A 16,893-nucleotide genomic window follows, 5' to 3' on the forward strand; every position below is an offset into this window, starting at 1 on the left:
CATGTTTTACAATTTTATGTGCTTTTTTCAACCCCTACCAGGGGTAACATGGTAGATGGTAGTACTGCCTCATCCAGCCAGGAAATGAACCAGACATGGTCATTCACATCTGTAACCCCTGCAGTCAGGAGGCAGAGGTAGGAAAATTTTAAGGTCCAGACAAAAAACCTGGGCTACCTTGAGAGACTTTACCTCAGAACTAAAGGAAAACAGGAACTGGTATGGTATAGTAAACTCCAGGCCTTTGTTGAGTTTCATTTAATTTTGCATGCCCAGTTCTCTGTGACTTCACTTTTTTTTCTTGGTCACAGATGGAGACTGGCACCATACCTGCCCGGTTTGGTGAGCTGGGCAGTCCCTCCCCTCTCACCCTAGTGGGAGTCACAGGGTCCCACCGGAGGGGGGATGGGGCGGAGCAGCCGAAGTCACTTTGGATTTGGAGAAACCTGGCTCCCCATTGGAATCTACCTTCTATTATTATTTTTGTCTGGTCCTGTGGAGGGGGGCTTTTCCCCTTTAAAACTGGAGGTCAGACGCAAGAAGGGTTGAGCAAAGAGTTCATGTTGATGTTTGTGGATCTTCGGTGTCCTGATGGAGGTGGACGGAGGACTTCTGTCGTCCGCCCCACTCAGCCCCCTCTGTCCCCTCCGCAGCTCAGAGTCCCACCATGGCCGAGACGCTCCACCCTGCCTTCTCCGGAGTCCAGCAGTACACAGGTAGGGAGGCAGCCCGGCCGCTGGAGCCACGCCCTGACCACGCCCACGGCGGCCACGCCCGCGGCGGCCACGCCCCTGGGACGTCCACATCCTGCCTCCTGCTGCCCAGGCCCCTCCTCCTACTCCGGCCCCGCCTGCCTGGAACTCGCCCCCAGTCCCTGCCACCAGTTCTCCAGAGAAAACAGCTCATCTCTTAGCGAATGCCCTTGCCACACCCCGCCCTGTCACCGCCTTGGCTCGAGGTTCAGCCCGTTACTCATGGCCCGGCCCTGCAGCCCTAACTCCGCTCTGATCCCGCCCCTGAATCGATTGCTCTTAGTCCTGGCCCAGACTCTCTTTGCGCTAGCCGCTGGGCCCCGCCTTCTGCCATAGCCCCGCCCCTGGAGGCCGAGGCCCGCCCACCTCTCCGCGCCCGGCCTTCGGGCCCGCCCTCTGCCCTGCCCCGCCCCACTTGACACCAGCTCTTATCACAGCTCTTTCCCACATTTTCGGCCTGGCCCCCTGTCGTGGCTGCCCCCACGCACCGCCCCCCTCAAGACAGCCCCACTCACCCGCTTTCCCACTCTTCAGCTCCGCCCTCGCTCGGTCCCCACCGTCTACACAGCCCCGCCCACACTTCCCAGCGTTGGGCCCTGCCTTGCCCCGCCCTCCCCAGGAGTAGCCCCGCCTCCACGTTGCCCACGCATTGGGCTCTGCCCTGGCCCACCCCTCCCCAGGAGTAGCTCCGCCCACCAGCGACGGCACCGATTCCCGCCAAGGCCCCGCCCCTCTTTCCCTCGCCGCCGGCCCCGCCCCCGCGTGGCCCCGCCCCGCCCGGCCTCGCGCCCCGCCCGGCCTCACGCCCCGCCTCCGCCGGTGTCTGCTCCGGTCTCCGCAGCCATGTACCCCACCGCGGCCATCACGCCCATCGCGCACAGCGTCCCCCAGCCGCCGCCCCTCCTGCAGCAGCAGCAGCGAGAAGGTGAGGCGACCGCGACCTCCCCGGGCGCCTGCCCCGCCCGACCCCCCGCAGGTCCCGCCTGGCCGGTCGGTCGGGGAGCCGGGAGCCGGGAGCCGGGGGCTGGGCTTGGGCCCCGGAGCCTGCGGAGCCGCACTTTGGTGCTAGGCTCTGCGGCTGGCCTCCGGCTGTTTTGGGGGTCACCGAGTCGCCCCCTGATCCCCTCCGGTTTCCATCCCGAGATAGCCGTGGCCCCACCGGGCCTCTCCGGAATGCAGGGCTTCTCCCGTGGTTTGGGAGAGAAAACCGTTTCTAGGAAATGGGGGCGGGGGGTGTCGCTTATTAAGACAACTTGGGTAAACTGAGTCCTCGGCCAAGCAGCCACAGCTGTGGAGGCTGGGCGGGGGCAGCAGGGAGGAGCCCTAGATCTGAAGTTTAAATCCACCGTTTCTGACTTGCAACCTCATCAGGAGGGGCTAGCTGTCCCGTGCCTCGGTTTCCTCATCCGCAACACAGGCGTCCTTCTGGTGTTAGGGGACAGTAAGAGACAGCCGTGCCCCACACGTGGCAGGTGTCTTCCTCCCCCGATCCATCTACTGTGGAGTTGGGGTGTTCTGGGGAAAGGTAGGCGCCCCTCAATCCCCAAGGGCTGGCCTGCACTGTGGCCTGAGTTGTTTGGAGTTCTGACCCCTCCCCTCACATCAGACCCTGGCCACGCCCACCCCTGCTGGGGACAGATTGCTATGGCCCTACCCTCCTGAGGTTCCTCCTCCCCCTCTCAGGGCTCCGCCCATCCCCCCCTTTTTTTTGCCAGTCCTGGGCTTGAACTCGGGTCCTGAGCACTGTCCTTGGGCTTTCTCAAGGCTAGAGTTCTACCACTTGAGCCACAGCACCACTTCCGGCTTTCTATGTATATTATAGTACAGAGGAATCGAGTCCTGCACTCTGCCACTAGACCAAGCTCCCTGCTTCACATTCTTTTGCTCCTGGTTCTACCCCTTGCCTATGGTCCCTCCCCTTAGCTGTCTCAGCCCTGCCCCCTCTGTGACCCCATCCCGCCTCAGCCTCACTCACCGCTCCAGACTTGGCTCCCCTGCCCAGTTTCTATGATGGGGCATGCTGATGGAGGGGGGGTGGGAGGTCAGAGGCGATTCCCAGGCTGCACCTGAGCCTGGGCCAGTCTGTCACCAGGAGGCCCAGTGCCTGTGGCCACCACTGTGAACAGATGTGGGGGATCTCAGGGCCCCTGCACCCCTCGGCATCCCCACAGCATAATGCCCCCCCTGCAAGAGGTGATCAGATCTCTTTGAGGGTGATTGTAGCCAGGGGGTCCTTCTTGTATCTTCAGGTACTCTGTACCCACGCCTGGTGTGAATGGGTGAAAGTGGTCCAGGGTCTTTTAGGTTGGGCATGGCGGGTTCAAGGAACTTGCCTTGGAAAATATACAGGAAAACACACACACACACACAAACACACACACACACACACACACACACACACACACACACACAAAGCAATCACCTGTGTTCAACTTGCACAGACTTCTTTTTTTGTTTTTGGTCAATATCACAAAACCACCTGGACATGGCACAGGTGTGATAAGCCATCCACAGGCATTGTGAAGCCTGCGGGAGGGGGCTCTGGGTTCCATGCGAATACCACATCAAATGATGGGAGGAACACCCCCCCATCCTTCATGCGTCCTGAGGTTGCCGGTGCCACCAACATCTTCTAAGAGGTCACCTCACATTGTGAAAAAAATCTGAAAATGCAAACTGCAGGGCTTGGGAGGGGAAAACAGGTGAGTTTTCCATTCCAAAACACATTCAGGAAGAAAAGCAAGCCAGGGAGCCAGAGGAAATGTTTGCGCAGTTTATCTGTATTGAGCAGTGAAACTGCGCGTGCATCCCACAATGGCTGTGGTGCTGTGACTGGGAAAGAGCCCAAGTTTACAGGACACTGGTGGCTCACACCTGTCATCCTAGCTGCTCAGCAGGCTGAGATCTGGGGATCCAGGTTCAATGCCAGCCCAGACAGGTTTCTTATCTCCAATTAACCACCAGAAACGCCTGGAAGTGGAGCTGTGGCTCCAGTGGTAGATATGTTGAGCCTCAAGGGAAAAAAGCCAAGAGACAGCACCCAGATTCCGAGTTTGAGTGGGGGTACCAAAAAGAACAAAAGGATCTGACATTTTCATGTGTGGCAGGACTGCAGTGTGGGTGGACTGGTGGGAGGAGGGTTTTGAAGGTAGGTGGAGGGGGGAGGGACAGCCCCATATGGGGACAAGTGGGGTGCAGTGTACCCAAAGATAGCTGTGGGGGGGTATGTGGTTCTACAATGTTCTGTTTAGCTGGGTATAATGTTCTTCATTCACTCGAGTGATTTTTTTAAGGAACAAAATAGTACATCAGCATTGAAATTCAAGTTTCATGTAGAATTTCCTGTGAAATGGGCAAATGTGACAAATAGAAGTATAAAGCAGAAGGATTGTGGCTTACACACAAGCTCAGGTGAGAAGTAAGACAATCTAAAAAACAACCAGTGTAGGGGTAGGGACTTTAGCCTAGTGGTATGGTGCTTGCCTGGCATGCATGAAGACCTGACTTTGATTTCTCGGTACCACATGCATAGAAAAGTGGTCTTGAGCCAGAAGTGGTCTTGTGGCTCAAGTGGCAGAGTGCTAGCCTTCAGGAAAAAGCCCAAGGACAGTGCTTAGGCCCTGAGTTCAAGCTCCAGGACTGGCAAAAACAAAACAGTGTTGGGGGGGCGGAGTGAGGTGTGCCTTGTTTATCAAACCCGAGATTCTGAATTTCTGAATTCAAACCCTAGTACAGCTAGGAAAAAGAACCATTAGAGGCACCAGGTGTGCCAGTGAGTGCACGTCTGTATCCTCAGCTATGAGAGATGGGCGAATGCAATTCGAGGGTTACCTGGGCAAAAAGTTACCAAGGTTCTATCAAAAATCACAGGTGGGTCTGGTGGCGTGCACGGGTGGTCTCAGTTGTGTGTGTGCGGGGAATGGGGGCGTGGACATCAGCTAGAGCACAAGCTGGAGACTGACTTATGAAGGTAACTAAAGACAAAACGCCTGGAGGTGTGGTTCCAGGGGCGGCGGGGCGTGGCTACCGTCATGTGGGCGTGGCGTAGGGAAGGGTTGAGTGTCAGTGTACAGAAGCAGAGTTCTCCTGGTTTGTGGGCAGCAGGGCTGGACACAGGTCACTTTTAAGGTTGAAATTGGTAACAGGTTTTGGGGACTGTGTGGCTCTGGAGGTTTAAACTCCCTATTTTTTTTTTTGGGCCAGTCCTGGGGCATGAATTCAGGGCCTGAGCATTGTCCTTGGGCTTTCTCCTCAAACGTAGAGCTCTACCACTTGAACCACAGTACCACTTTTGGCTTTTCTATGTATGTGGTACCGAGGAATCAAACTCTGGGCTTTGTGCATGCTAGATGAGCACTCTACCACTAGACCACACTCCCTGCCCAGGGTTTGGTTTTGTTTAGTTTTGTTTTTTGATGCTGGAGTTTGAACTTAGGGCTTCATGCTAGCTTGGCTTGTTGTCCCTGAGCTCTTCAGCTCAAGGCTAGTGCTCTACCACTTGAGCCACAGCACCACTTCCAGTTTTCTGGTGGTTCATTGGAGATAAGATTCTCATGGACAGTCAAGCGCAGGCTGGCTTTGAGCCATGATCCTCAGATCTGAACCTCCTGAGTAGCTAGGATTACAGGCGCGAGCCACTGGTGTCTGGCTCCTCATTTTTAATACCATTATTATTACTACTACTATTATTATTATTTTGTCAATGCTGGGCTTGGACTAGGGCCTGGGCCCTGGCCCTAAGCCTCTTTGAGCTCAGGGTTAGCACTCTACCACTTGAGCCACAGTGTCATTTCTGGCTCTTTCTTTCTTTCTTTCTTTCTTTCTTTCTTTCTTTCTTTCTTTCTTTCTTTCTTTTTTTTGGTGAGTCATGGATCTTGAACTTGGCCTGGGCGCTGTCCCTGAGCTCTTCAGCTCAAGGCTACTGCCCTACCCTTGAGCCAAGCCCCACTTCCCATTTTCTAGAGGTTAATTGGAGGTAAGAGTCTTAGGTCCTTTTGTGCCCGGGCTGGCTTTGAGCCTTGATCCTCAGATCTCAGCCCCCTGAGTAGCTAGGATGACAGGCGTGAGCCACCATGCCCGACTACTTCTGGCTTATTCTTAGTAGCTTATTGGAAATAAGCGTCTCGGTGAATTTCCTGTCCTGGGCTGACTTCGAGCTGCAATCCTCAGACCTCAGCCTCCTGAGAAGCTTGGATTACAGGCCTCCACCTTACCAGCGCCGGGCTCACTTGTACTTGCAAAATCCCCCATTCTGTGTTTGTTACCAAATCCACCTGACTCTTGTATACGGTCCTGAGAATTGAGGCTGGGTGCTGGATGGAGGATCACATTCTCCGGGGCCTGGGCTGGGGCGTCTTAGGAAGATGTTGTAGGCACCCGGGGATGGGGTAAGAAGACAGGGAAGCTCCCCCTTGTCTGCCCATGCCCCCTCCACGCCCCTCCCCGGGGTCCGCCTCCTCTCCTTGGGGGCTTTATGTCTTTCTCTCCCCCACCTGCAGGTCCCGAAGGCTGTAACCTGTTTATCTACCACCTCCCCCAGGAGTTTGGAGACACGGAGCTGACCCAGATGTTTCTGCCCTTCGGCAATATCATCTCCTCCAAGGTGTTTATGGATCGGGCTACCAACCAGAGCAAGTGTTTCGGTGAGTGCCCACCCCTGCGAAGCACTCACTGTGTGCACCCAGGAAACACCTACTATGTGCACTTAGAACGTTCCTTCTTGCTGGGCACTGGTGGCTTATGCCTGTCATCCTAGCTGCTCAAGAGGCTGAGATCTGAGCATCCTGGTTCAAAGCCAGCCCTGACAGGCAAGTCAAGGAGATTCTTCTCCCCAGTGAACCACCAGAAAACTGGAAGTATACTGGACAAGCACTGGCCCCCGAGCCACACCCTGAACCCTTGAGGTCTTGAGCTGAGGTCTCCTTGTGCATTCCAGGACCTTGGGATTCTCCCACCTGAGCCTCTCAAGTGCTGAGATCACAGGTGTAACCACTGCACCCGGCCAACACAGAAATAGCTGTGTATCTATTTTGTGCAGTGGGGAAAATATTCCTCCCAGGCTCTAAAGATATTCGTGGGTTCAGTAGAAGATTCTCGAACAGGAGGCCATTATTGAAGGGGAGAATTCTCAGATGAGGAAGAAAGTTGGCATCCCAGGCTTAGAAGGAAGATCCCCGTGTCCCCGCCCCCCATCCTCCTCCCACCCCATCAGATGGGAAGTCACAGCAGACACTCCCTGGCCTGGGTGAGGAGGGAGTCTCCCGTCCCTGAAGGCATACAAGTCCAAAAGCTTGGGCTGCTGTCATGTGCCCTCCAGCCAGCCAGCCTGCCCCCCCCCAGGACCACTCCCCAAGCCACAGACACCCCCGCCCCCATGCTCCCACCCACACCGTGCTGCACTCCCGTCTCCGCAGGATTCGTGAGCTTTGACAACCCTGCCAGCGCCCAGACTGCCATCCAGGCCATGAACGGCTTCCAGATCGGCATGAAGAGGCTCAAGGTGCAGCTGAAGCGGCCCAAAGACCCGGGACACCCCTACTGACCGTGGGTCTGGCCCAGGTGAGCCGCCAGGCGGCCCCACCCCCACCCCACCCCAGCCCTGGTCTTGTCCCACCCCAACCTGTGCCCTGCGCTTTCTCTCCAAACCCTGGGGAAGGGGCGGGGGAGGGGAGGGCCCCATGCTGCCAGGAGGCTGTGAGAAGTCCCCCAAGCTGGGTTGGTGGGGACACAGCTGGAAAAAAAATAACACCCCAGAAACGCTGTGCCCCGGGCTGGAGAAGAGGGCTGGGTAGGGTTGGGGGAGGTGGGAACAAGCCCAGGGTTCATGGAGAGTGATTGATGGAAACCTTCTTGGAGAGGGTTTTGAAGGATGAATAGAAGTTTGTTGAGGAGACCAGTGTGAGACTGGGGTGGAGGGAATCGGGGAAGCTTCTGTGTTGTCTATTTGCTTATCACTGAAAACCCCTAAAGCAGCAAAATAGTGTTTTAAACACACACACACCCCTCCCTCAGAGTCTAACCCCTGAGACTGAACCCCAAAATACCTAGCTCAGCTTGGAACAGGGCTGAGGTGTGTGTGTGTGTGTGTGTGTGTGTGTGTGTGTGTGTGTGTGTGTGTGTGACAGCCTTCCTGTTCCCACTGCAGTCCCTCCTGCCACAGCTGCTGCTTGTCACATTCATGCCCACTGAGTGGACTAAACACCCACTAACCATCACGCAAAAAACAAAAAAAATGAACCAGCTCCCCCCCCCCAGTTCATTTGCCCATTGAGGCAGATCTGTTTTTCAGCGATGTCTTGGGGGTTCTGGGGGGAGCTCATTTGTCAAATGTGCCAGCCTGAGCCTGGGACAACGCCCCCCCTTTGCTGAAAGACCTTTGGATAAAGTCTTTATTCTTCTGCTTGGGGATCCTGGTGCCGGCTGGGCCGGGCCGGGGCCCTGGCGCCCTGTGAGTCTGCTAAGCGCTTTCCAGACCACGAGGCCAAATTTTAGCCCCACGGTGAGCCGGCCGCCCTGCGGGATGTCGAGTGCACACAGCATGCCAGCCCGAAGCCAGCTCCAGGCCGCTCAGCAACACCCTTTCACTCAAAACTCAGCCAGCCAGGCCTTGCTGCATCCCTACTATGTGCTGAGCATCTACTGTGTGCTACGCCTGGAGGCTGCCACATGGGGACACGGCCATGGAGGAGAAGCAGGAGCAGGAACGAGGGGGGGGGCAGAGATTGGGAAGAAACTATGCCAAGTCCTTTCCAAGCCAGGGTGTGTGAGAGAGAGGAGGGGTGTCTCTGCTCTTTTGGAAAAGATGGGGAACCCCTCTGCTTCCTAGACCCCAACTGGTGTCCCTATCGTTCATGCCGCCCTTCCCTTCTCCCCATTTCCAACCAACCCTGGACTTTATTCCCCCTGTACAAGTACAGCCGAGTTTAGGTACCAGCCCCTCCATCCCTTCGCCCCTGCCTCCTACTCCCCAACACCCCCCAAAATGTGAAATTGCCAGAAGCCCCGTGGCATAGGGAGAGAAAGGGATGGCCCGGGCCGGGTCCTGAGCCTGGGGAGGGCTCCTGAGTTGGGAAGCCGTGGGGTTCACACACTGCCCCCCAACTTTGGGATTTTTCTTTAACCCCTCTGCCCCAACTCGGTCGCTTTCCCAAAAGAAACCAGAACTTCTTCTTTTTTTCCTATATATATATCTCTATGCGTATAGATATAGAGCTAGAGAGACAGTTTATATATTTTTGGAGTTATAGTTCATGGGGCCAAATATTTACATCTTCCTCGCGCCAGAGCTCGGGTTGACCTTGAACCAGTGGCTCTGCGGGGAGGAAGGGCTAGCTCCTGCTGGCCGACGGCTGGGGGTGCCACCTCCCCGACGGAGCATCCGTCCAGGAGTCTGCCCACACTGATATACCTCCAGGACTCTGGGCTCCCCCCGTCCCAATTTCTGACCACACCCGTGGGCCTCTGCCAGCCTCAGTCCCTGCCCTCAGTGACGGGTGTCAAACCCCTCCCCACCCCCATGTCCCAGGGCTCTGCTTTCGCGGATTGGCACAAAGAGACCCTCTTGGCTCCCCTTCTGTCCCTTCTCCACCCCCCCCCACCTCCAAGTCATAGCCTTACCCGTGTGACCAATTGTCCTTAGCTTTCTGTCGGGGGATGGTCAGGACTGGGGTGGCCTCCGCCCCTCGCTGCTCTCTCCCAGGGGCAGACAGGCCGCCGTCTACCCTGCCTCAATCACCAGCCTGGAATTCAAAGGTCTTGTTACCAAGATTGCCAAGTGTGTTGGCTTTGCCAACCTCACCTGACCAAGCACCCCTTTATCGGAGACCGTGAACTTGATCGCGACCTTCATACCTCTACAGAGATTTTTGTTTTCTTTTTTCTTTGGGTCTTTCTGAGCAGGTACAAAGAAGAAGAGGGGAAATTAACAACGACAAAAAAAAGGGGAAACTATCAAAGCATAATGGATTTTTGTTTCCTAGCTTGGGGCGGGGGGGGGGGAGGGGAGGGCTGGGGGTCCCTGTAGAGCAAGCACATTGTCAACTTTGTTCTCATGTCCAGCCAGTGGTCTCTCTCGCCAAATGGAGGCCTCTGGTTCCCTAAAGATGCTCAAAAAAAAGCAAAACAAAAAACAAGGGAAAAAAAATTTCCTTTTTGTTTCTACCAAAATCTATTGACTGCCAAAAAAAAAAAAGCAAAAAAAGAGAAAAAGGAAAAACAAAAACAAACAAAAAAAAAAACCCTTCTGACCAACTTGTTTGGATAATTCCAGAGTTTGATAATTGTCCTAAGATTCCTATTGCGTGCCTGTGTCCAGTCTGTGTCTGTACGAAAGCGTATGCGGGGGTGGGGCGGCATGGCCCCCCTGCACCCCAACCCTTGCCCGCCAAGCCCCTCCCTGGCTGCTTGGGGGTGTGTGTTGCAGTGTGTAACTAGTTCCCGTTTACCGGCTGTAAATACCATTTTTATACTTCACACCCCAGACCTGTGTGATTTCTACAATGTACTTTATTTCTGCTACAAGTAATTTCATGACGTTTCAACTTGGACCAATTTTTGGACACACATACACACACACACACAGGAGAAGACATGGCGGGGAAGTTTGGGTTGACTTGGTTGGGATTTTGTGCCAAGAGGGGCCATGTCCTTGTGTTCTCTGGGTGGCATGGGCTATGCCTCTCTCTGGTCTGGGAAAAAAAAGAAAAAAAAACTAAAAAAAAAAATTTATTTAATAAAAGTTTTACTTGCTAAAAGGCAGACTCTCACCTGATTTTCCCTGCTGGCTTAAGACCAAAGGTGCCTCCAGAAGGCTCCCCAGCTCGAAATCCAGATCTTGGGGTGAGGGCCTTGGCAGGGAAGGAGCCCGCGCCTTCTGTCTCTGCGGTTTCTAGAACTTGTGGCTTGGGGGCCGCGCCTGAGCTTTTTCACTTCTTGAGCCATAGCTCCACTTTTGGCTTTTTGGTGGTGAAGTGGAGATAAGAGTCTCACAGGCTTTTCTGGCCCAGGCTGGCTTTAGGAGTTAGGAGGACTGACCTGAGCCACCCAAGGGCCCAGCAGGAAAGGTTCTTTTTTTTTTTTTTTTTTTTTGCCAGTCCTGGGCTTGAGCTTAGGGCCTGAGCACTGTCCTTGGACTTGAGCCTCAGCACCACTTCTGGCTTTTATCTATGTATGTGGTACCGAGGAATTGAACCCGGGTCTTCATGCATGCTAGGCAAGCACTTTAACCACTAGGCCAAATTCCCGGCCCAGGAAAGGTTCTTTCTTGTAATATTCAATTAGTATTGTAGCCTTTGCTACACTCTAGTTCAGGCCTCATGAATATGCAGATTGATGCCCTTGACCTGGCCCCCCGTAGGCTGAGGAGAAGGGGGTGTGGCTGGAGAGTGGGGAGAGGTCAGGAATGCTTGTGGGGTTTATTCTCTGCGGTGCCCCTAAGACCTTCTGGATGGTTCTCATCAATGGAGTCAGGCACTGAGGACTTTTTTAAAATTACTTTTGGGGGCTGGGAGTGTAGCCTAGTGGTAGAATGCTTGGCTAGCATGCATGAAGCTCTGGGTTCGATTCCTTGATACCACATACACAGAAAAAGCCGGAAGAGGTGCTGTGGCTCGGTGCTGTGGCTCAAGTGGTAGAGCACCAGCTTTGGACAACAAAGCTCAGACACGTCCCCCAGCCCTTAGTGCTTAGAGTTTTCCCTGTTCTTGTTGTTGCTGTTGTGTTGAATTCACAGGCCCCTGTCCTTTAGTTGTTTTGCTCAAGGCTGGTGCTTTGCCACTTGAGCCACACAGCTCCACTTTTGACTTTCTGTAAGTTAATTGGAACTAGGAGGCTCATGGATTTTCTGCCCAGGCTAGCTTTGAACTTACATCTCAACCTCCTGAGTAGCTAGGATTACAGGTGTGAGCCACCAGCTAAACCTTTAGTTCTTTTATTGAGACAGTGTCTCGATATGTACCCCAGGCTGGCCTAAAACTCAGAATCATAGCTCCTGCCTCAGCTTCTTGAGCTGCTGGTATTACATGTGCACCCTGCCACACCTGGTCTCCACTCAGAAGTTTAAATGTCCATTCTCTGAATGGCGGCCGTGGGAGGGGAGCTGGGCTGCAGCTGGGGTTTATGGAGCAGGTACGGGCAGAAGGTGCCAGCCCTGGGTGGGGTGAACTCATGCTGTGTCCCCACTGTCACCGTAAACGGTGGGAAGGCCTGGCTTGCCCGCTGGAGAATGGAAGACACCTGCATCAGTCTCAGGGCCCAGAGGGCACGCCAGGCCCAGCCAGGAGGGAGCAGAGACTCAGCTCTGCAGAGCCGCGAGTGGCCAGCAGAGAGCGGCAGAAGCACATGCCTGGGCTCAGAGTCAGCGCTTGCATTATTTGTTTATTTTTCCAGTCCTGGGGCTTGAACTTCGGCCCTGAGCACTGTCCTTGGGCTTCCCTCAAGGCTAGCGCTCTACCACTTGAGCCACAGCCTCACTCCTGGCTTTTTTTTCTCCAACCGGAGTCTTCATGCATGCTAGGCACAGCACTCTACCACTAAGCCAAACTCCCGGGCCCAGCGCTTGCTTGCTTTATTTATTTTAATTAAAAACAATTTTTTTTTGGGTGCTACTCCTGGGGCTTGGGCTTCTGGCTTTTCGGTGGTTCACTGGAGATAAGAATCAGAGATTGACCGCTAGCCGTGGCGTAGTGGTAGAGTACTTGTCTACCATGCACGAAGCCCTGGGTTCCGTTCCTCAATGCCACATACGCAGAAAAAGCTAGCAATGGTGCTGTGGCTCAGGCCCAGGCCCTGAGTTCAAGCCCAGATCTCTGCACCCTGAGTCGCTACGGTCTTTCTTGTGACAGGGAGCAAAGAGCATTTAGCAAGCCCCGAATAGAATATGTGCTGATGCGTGGGGCGGCGGTGTCTCTCCAGGGACGCACGAGGTCCCCGTGCCAACATCTGGCTCTGTCCCCTGAGGCCCGCAGCGCTGAGGCCTGTGCCCGCCCACCAGGCCTTCCCGGGTCGCTTCCGGCCCTGGCGAGGGGCGGTGCCGGGTTGTCATGGAGACGCGCATGCCCGCGGAGCTCGGGGACCCACCTGGGAACGGGGGACCCGGGAGGGATTCGGTAGGTCCTGGCTTGCCGGCAAACCACCCCCCCCGCAGGGATCCTCCGGACAGCTAGCGTTCCGGGCCGGAGCCGCGGGCTCCTCATGGCCTTGGACCTTGCGTGGGTTCCCTTTCAGGTCCGAGTGTGCCCACGTGTAGGATGGAACCGCTGAGAGGCCCCCCAACACCCGCCCCCGGGAGACCGCGGAGACCGCCTGGCTGGCAGTGCTTGCCTTGAGTGTGTGACAGGCCCAGGCGGAAGCTAGCAACGCTGCTGGCCTGGCCCCCGCGGGACCCCGTGTGCGGTGTCCTGGGGTCACGGCGGGGAAACAAACCCACAAATCTCCCGACCACGCCCCTAGCGCCTCAAGCTCCCCGCCACCTGCTCCTCCCCGCCCGCGCAGGCACAGCCTTGAGCCCGCCTCTCTCGCCCCCAGCCTATGGCAGTGAGGTGACAGGGGCGAAATCTGCATATTCACGAGGCCGCCAACCAATCATAAGCTGAACAGAGCGAATGTGACGTCAGGCGTGACGCGTGAAGGGATCCTTAAAGGCGCAGGAACCCACACTGGAGAAAGAAGCTTGGCCGCAGTTCGCACACCTTCTAAGAGGCGGGTTTGGGGGTGCGAGACGTAGAAGCCAACGGAGAGCTAGGCCAGCCTGGCTGAGACCCAGGGTTTCCTGTTCCGTCAGCAGGGCGTGCCGGGCACTGAACACCAGCGCAGCTTTGGAACCAGGACTTCAGCACCAGGGGTCGTGGACAGCTCCGGGGCTGGAGGATGGGGCTTGGCCGAGGGGATGGGGTGCGGGCGGCGCAGCAGTGGAGGAACTGAGACCCTGGCTCGCACCGTCCGCTCGCCCCGATCTTTCTCGCTCTACCTCTCCATCTCTGATGGGCCCAGCAAGCAATCTGTAAATGGAGTTCAAAGGGGTACAGGGGTCAGTCTTCCAGATCAAGTTATTTCCTTTTTTCTTTTTTGTAGATCGTGGGGCTTGAACTTGGGGCCTGGAAGCTGTCCCCAAGGTCTTCAGCTCAAGGCTAGAGCTCTACCACTTGCGCCACAGCACAACTTCTGGTTTTCTGTGTATGTGGTACTGAAAAATTGAACCCAGGGTTTTGTGCATGCTAGGCAAGCACTCTACCATTAGTGTATGCTCCAGGCTCCTGGGGTTATTTTTTGTGAGGATATGCAGTTATTCCAGCACTGTTTGTTAAGAAAGAAAAAAAAAAACCTAGTTGGGCGCTGCTGACTTACACCTGTAATCCTACTTACTCAAAAGGCTGAGATCTGAGGATCGAGGTTCAAAGCCAGCCTGGGCACCAAAGTCTGTAAGACTCTTTTTGTTGTTGTTGTTGTTGCCAGTCCTGCGGCTTGAACTCAGGGCCTGAGCGATGTCCTTGGACTTTCTCAAGGCTAGTGCTCTATCACTTAAGTCATAACAGATTTTTCAGCTTTTTCTATGTATGCGGTACTAAGAAATCAAACCCAGGTCTTCATGCATGCTAGGCAATCACTCTGCCACTAGACCAAACCCCTGCCCTGTGAGACTTCTTTATTTTTTGTTTATTTATTTGTTTTTTTGTAGGTCATGGGGCTTGAACTTGGCCTGGGCTCAAGGCTACTGCCCTACTTCTGGGCCTGGCATTGTCCCCAAGCTCTTCAGCTCCAGGCTACCACCCTACCCTTGAGCCAAGCCTGAGTTCCTGTTTTCTAGGGGTTAACTGAAGATAAGAGTCTCAAGTCTTTTTGTGCCCAGGCTGGCTTTGAACCTTGATCCTCAGATCTCAGCTTCCTGAGTAGGATTACAGCCCTCCCCCTAGAAACTCTTATCTCCAATGAACCACCAGAAAACTGAAAGTGGCCCTGTGGCTCAAGTGGTGAGGCACTAGCCTTGAACTGAAGAGCTCAGGGACAAAGCCCCAGAGTTCAAGCCCCACAATCAACCAAAAAAAGAAAAAAAGGCAGAGGGAGCTGGGTGCTGATGCCCTATACCTGTAACCCTAGCTACCCAGGAGGCTGAGAGCTGAGGACTGTAGTTCAAAGCCAGAATGGGCAGGAAAAATCCATGAGACTTCACTCTGATGAACTACCAGAAAACCAGAAGTGGTGCTGACTCAAGTGGTAGAGTGCTACTCTTGGCACAAAAACTCAGAGACACCACACAGGCCCCAAGTTCAAGCCTCAGGACCAGTTCAAAAAACAAAATAAGACGAAAGCAGCAGCAGGTCCCATTCTGTACACTGTTGGCCTGCTGGGGGTTCACAGAAGTTTGCAGTTTTCTAGGTCTCTGCCTCTTTGTGTAACGAGTGCTGGAATCCCGGCAGAGTCGCCCACCATCCTTCCTTCTTCCTCCCATCCTTCCTTCCACCATCCTTTGTCTTTCCATACCAAGGTCAACGTGCGCTTAATACACACACAAAAAATCCAGCTGAGGTTTTTTGGGGTTGTTTTGATTGCTTTCATCCAACATAATATCCTCCCCCCATACTTTTAAAATTACCATCAATTATGAACTTTTTCCGGTAACAGTTGTTAGGAAAATGGAGGAGAACAGAAGAGAAATAGACCAGATTGGATTGCCAACAGTGAGGTGCACAGACCTGCCCATAAGTATGGAGGTTGTGCCAAAGTCTGGATTTGGGGTCAGGCTTATATGGGTCTTACAAGGAAATAAAAGAGTAAACATCAGGAAGTAGGGGCTGGAAATATGGCGTAGTGGTAGAGGCTTGCCTAGCATGCATGAAGCCCTGGGTTCAGTTCCTTAGTACCACATACACAGAACAAGCCAGAAGTGAGGCTGAGATCTGAGAATCTCAGTTCAAAGCCAGCCTGGGCAGGAAAGTCCATGAGAATCCTGTCTCCAATGAACCACCAGAAAACTGGAAGTGGCGCTGTGACTCAGAGTAGTAGAGTGCTAGTCCTGAGGAAAACAGCTTGGGAACTAACCCAAAAATGTTATTTTTTTGCCCAGTACCTGCTTTAGACCACAATCCTATCTATAGTCTCTTGTGTAGCTGGCATGACAGGTGTACGTTAGCATGACTTATTTAGTTGAGATAGAGCCTCAAACTGAAATGCTCATCTCAGACACCTGGCTAGCTGAGATTACAGGTATGACCAAGACGTGGGGGGGGGGATGCGCATGCGCGCACGTGCACCCACACATGTGCACCAGTCCTGGGGCTTTAACTTAGCGTCTGGGCACTGTCTCTGAGTGTTTGTGCTCAAGGCCAGTGTCCTACCCCTTGAGCCACTCTCCACTTCTGGCTTTTTTTGTGTGTGCTCCATTGAAGGTAAGAATCTCACAGACTGTCCTGCCTGGACTGGCTTTGAACTGGGATCCTCAGATCTCAGCCCCCTGAGTAGCTAGGGTGACAGGCGTGAGGCACTAAGATCACTCATTTTTTTAACCAGCCCTGGGCCTTGAACTCAGGGCCTGGGCACTGTCCTTGGGCTTTCTCAAAGCTAGAGCTCTACTGCTTGAGCCACAGCACCACTTCTGGCTTTTTTCTACGTATGTGGTACCAAGGAATGGAACCCGGTCTTCGTGCATGCTAGGCAGGCACTCTACCACTAGGCCAAACTCTCAGCCCCCTAAGATCACTCTTACCTTCACAGATTTTCTTTTCTGGGGGTGTGTGATGGAATGGAACCTACGGCCTGCTATATGGGCCTGAGGTTTTGATTGGAAATGGACTGAATATGTTTAAGTAAGTTAGTGACACCAGACAGGTTAACAACAGGACTCTTCTAATCTGTGAACTTTGTGTCCAAACTTTTCATGACTGTGGCAAAAGGCTTGAGATAATAAAAAAGAAGAAAGGTCAGGCCAGGAGTGTGGCCCAGTGGTTCGTACTGCTTGACATGTATGAAACCATGAAACCCTGGGTGCAACTCACCAGTACCACATGTATAGACAAAGCTGGAAATGGTGCTGTGGCTCAGGTGGTAGAACCCTAGCCATGAGAAAGCCCAAGGACAGTGCTCAGGCCCTGAGTTCAAAAAAAAAAAATATGGTTTGGTCCCCAGTTTTGGTGACTTCATCCCAAAGCCT

At 54.1% G+C, this 16,893-nt stretch overlaps 1 protein-coding gene across 11 annotated transcripts in view; it reads left to right on the forward strand.

The window, feature by feature from the left end:
- Celf5 (CUGBP Elav-like family member 5) overlaps positions 1-8,322 on the forward strand; it is a 29,310-nt gene extending 20,988 nt beyond the window's left edge. For 9 of the 11 annotated variants that reach the window (XM_090341322.1, XM_090341254.1, XM_090341246.1 and 6 more), the window contains 4 exons: positions 654-716; positions 1,594-1,677; positions 6,251-6,394; positions 7,166-8,322. In XM_090341322.1, the coding sequence (XP_090197448.1) occupies positions 654-716; positions 1,594-1,677; positions 6,251-6,394; positions 7,166-7,293 (419 nt within the window). In that variant the 3' untranslated portion in view covers positions 7,294-8,322. The remainder of the gene's footprint in view (positions 1-653; positions 717-1,593; positions 1,678-6,250; positions 6,395-7,165) is intronic. The other 2 variants (XM_090341331.1, XM_090341282.1) reach the window with 1 other exon arrangement.
- The last annotated feature ends 8,571 nt before the right edge of the window (positions 8,323-16,893 follow it).

The sequence above is a fragment of the Megascapheus bottae genome, chromosome 1 (genome assembly GCF_031878675.1).
Source record: "Megascapheus bottae isolate mThoBot1 chromosome 1, mThoBot2.hap1, whole genome shotgun sequence".
Classification (NCBI taxonomy): Eukaryota; Metazoa; Chordata; class Mammalia; order Rodentia; family Geomyidae; genus Megascapheus; species Megascapheus bottae.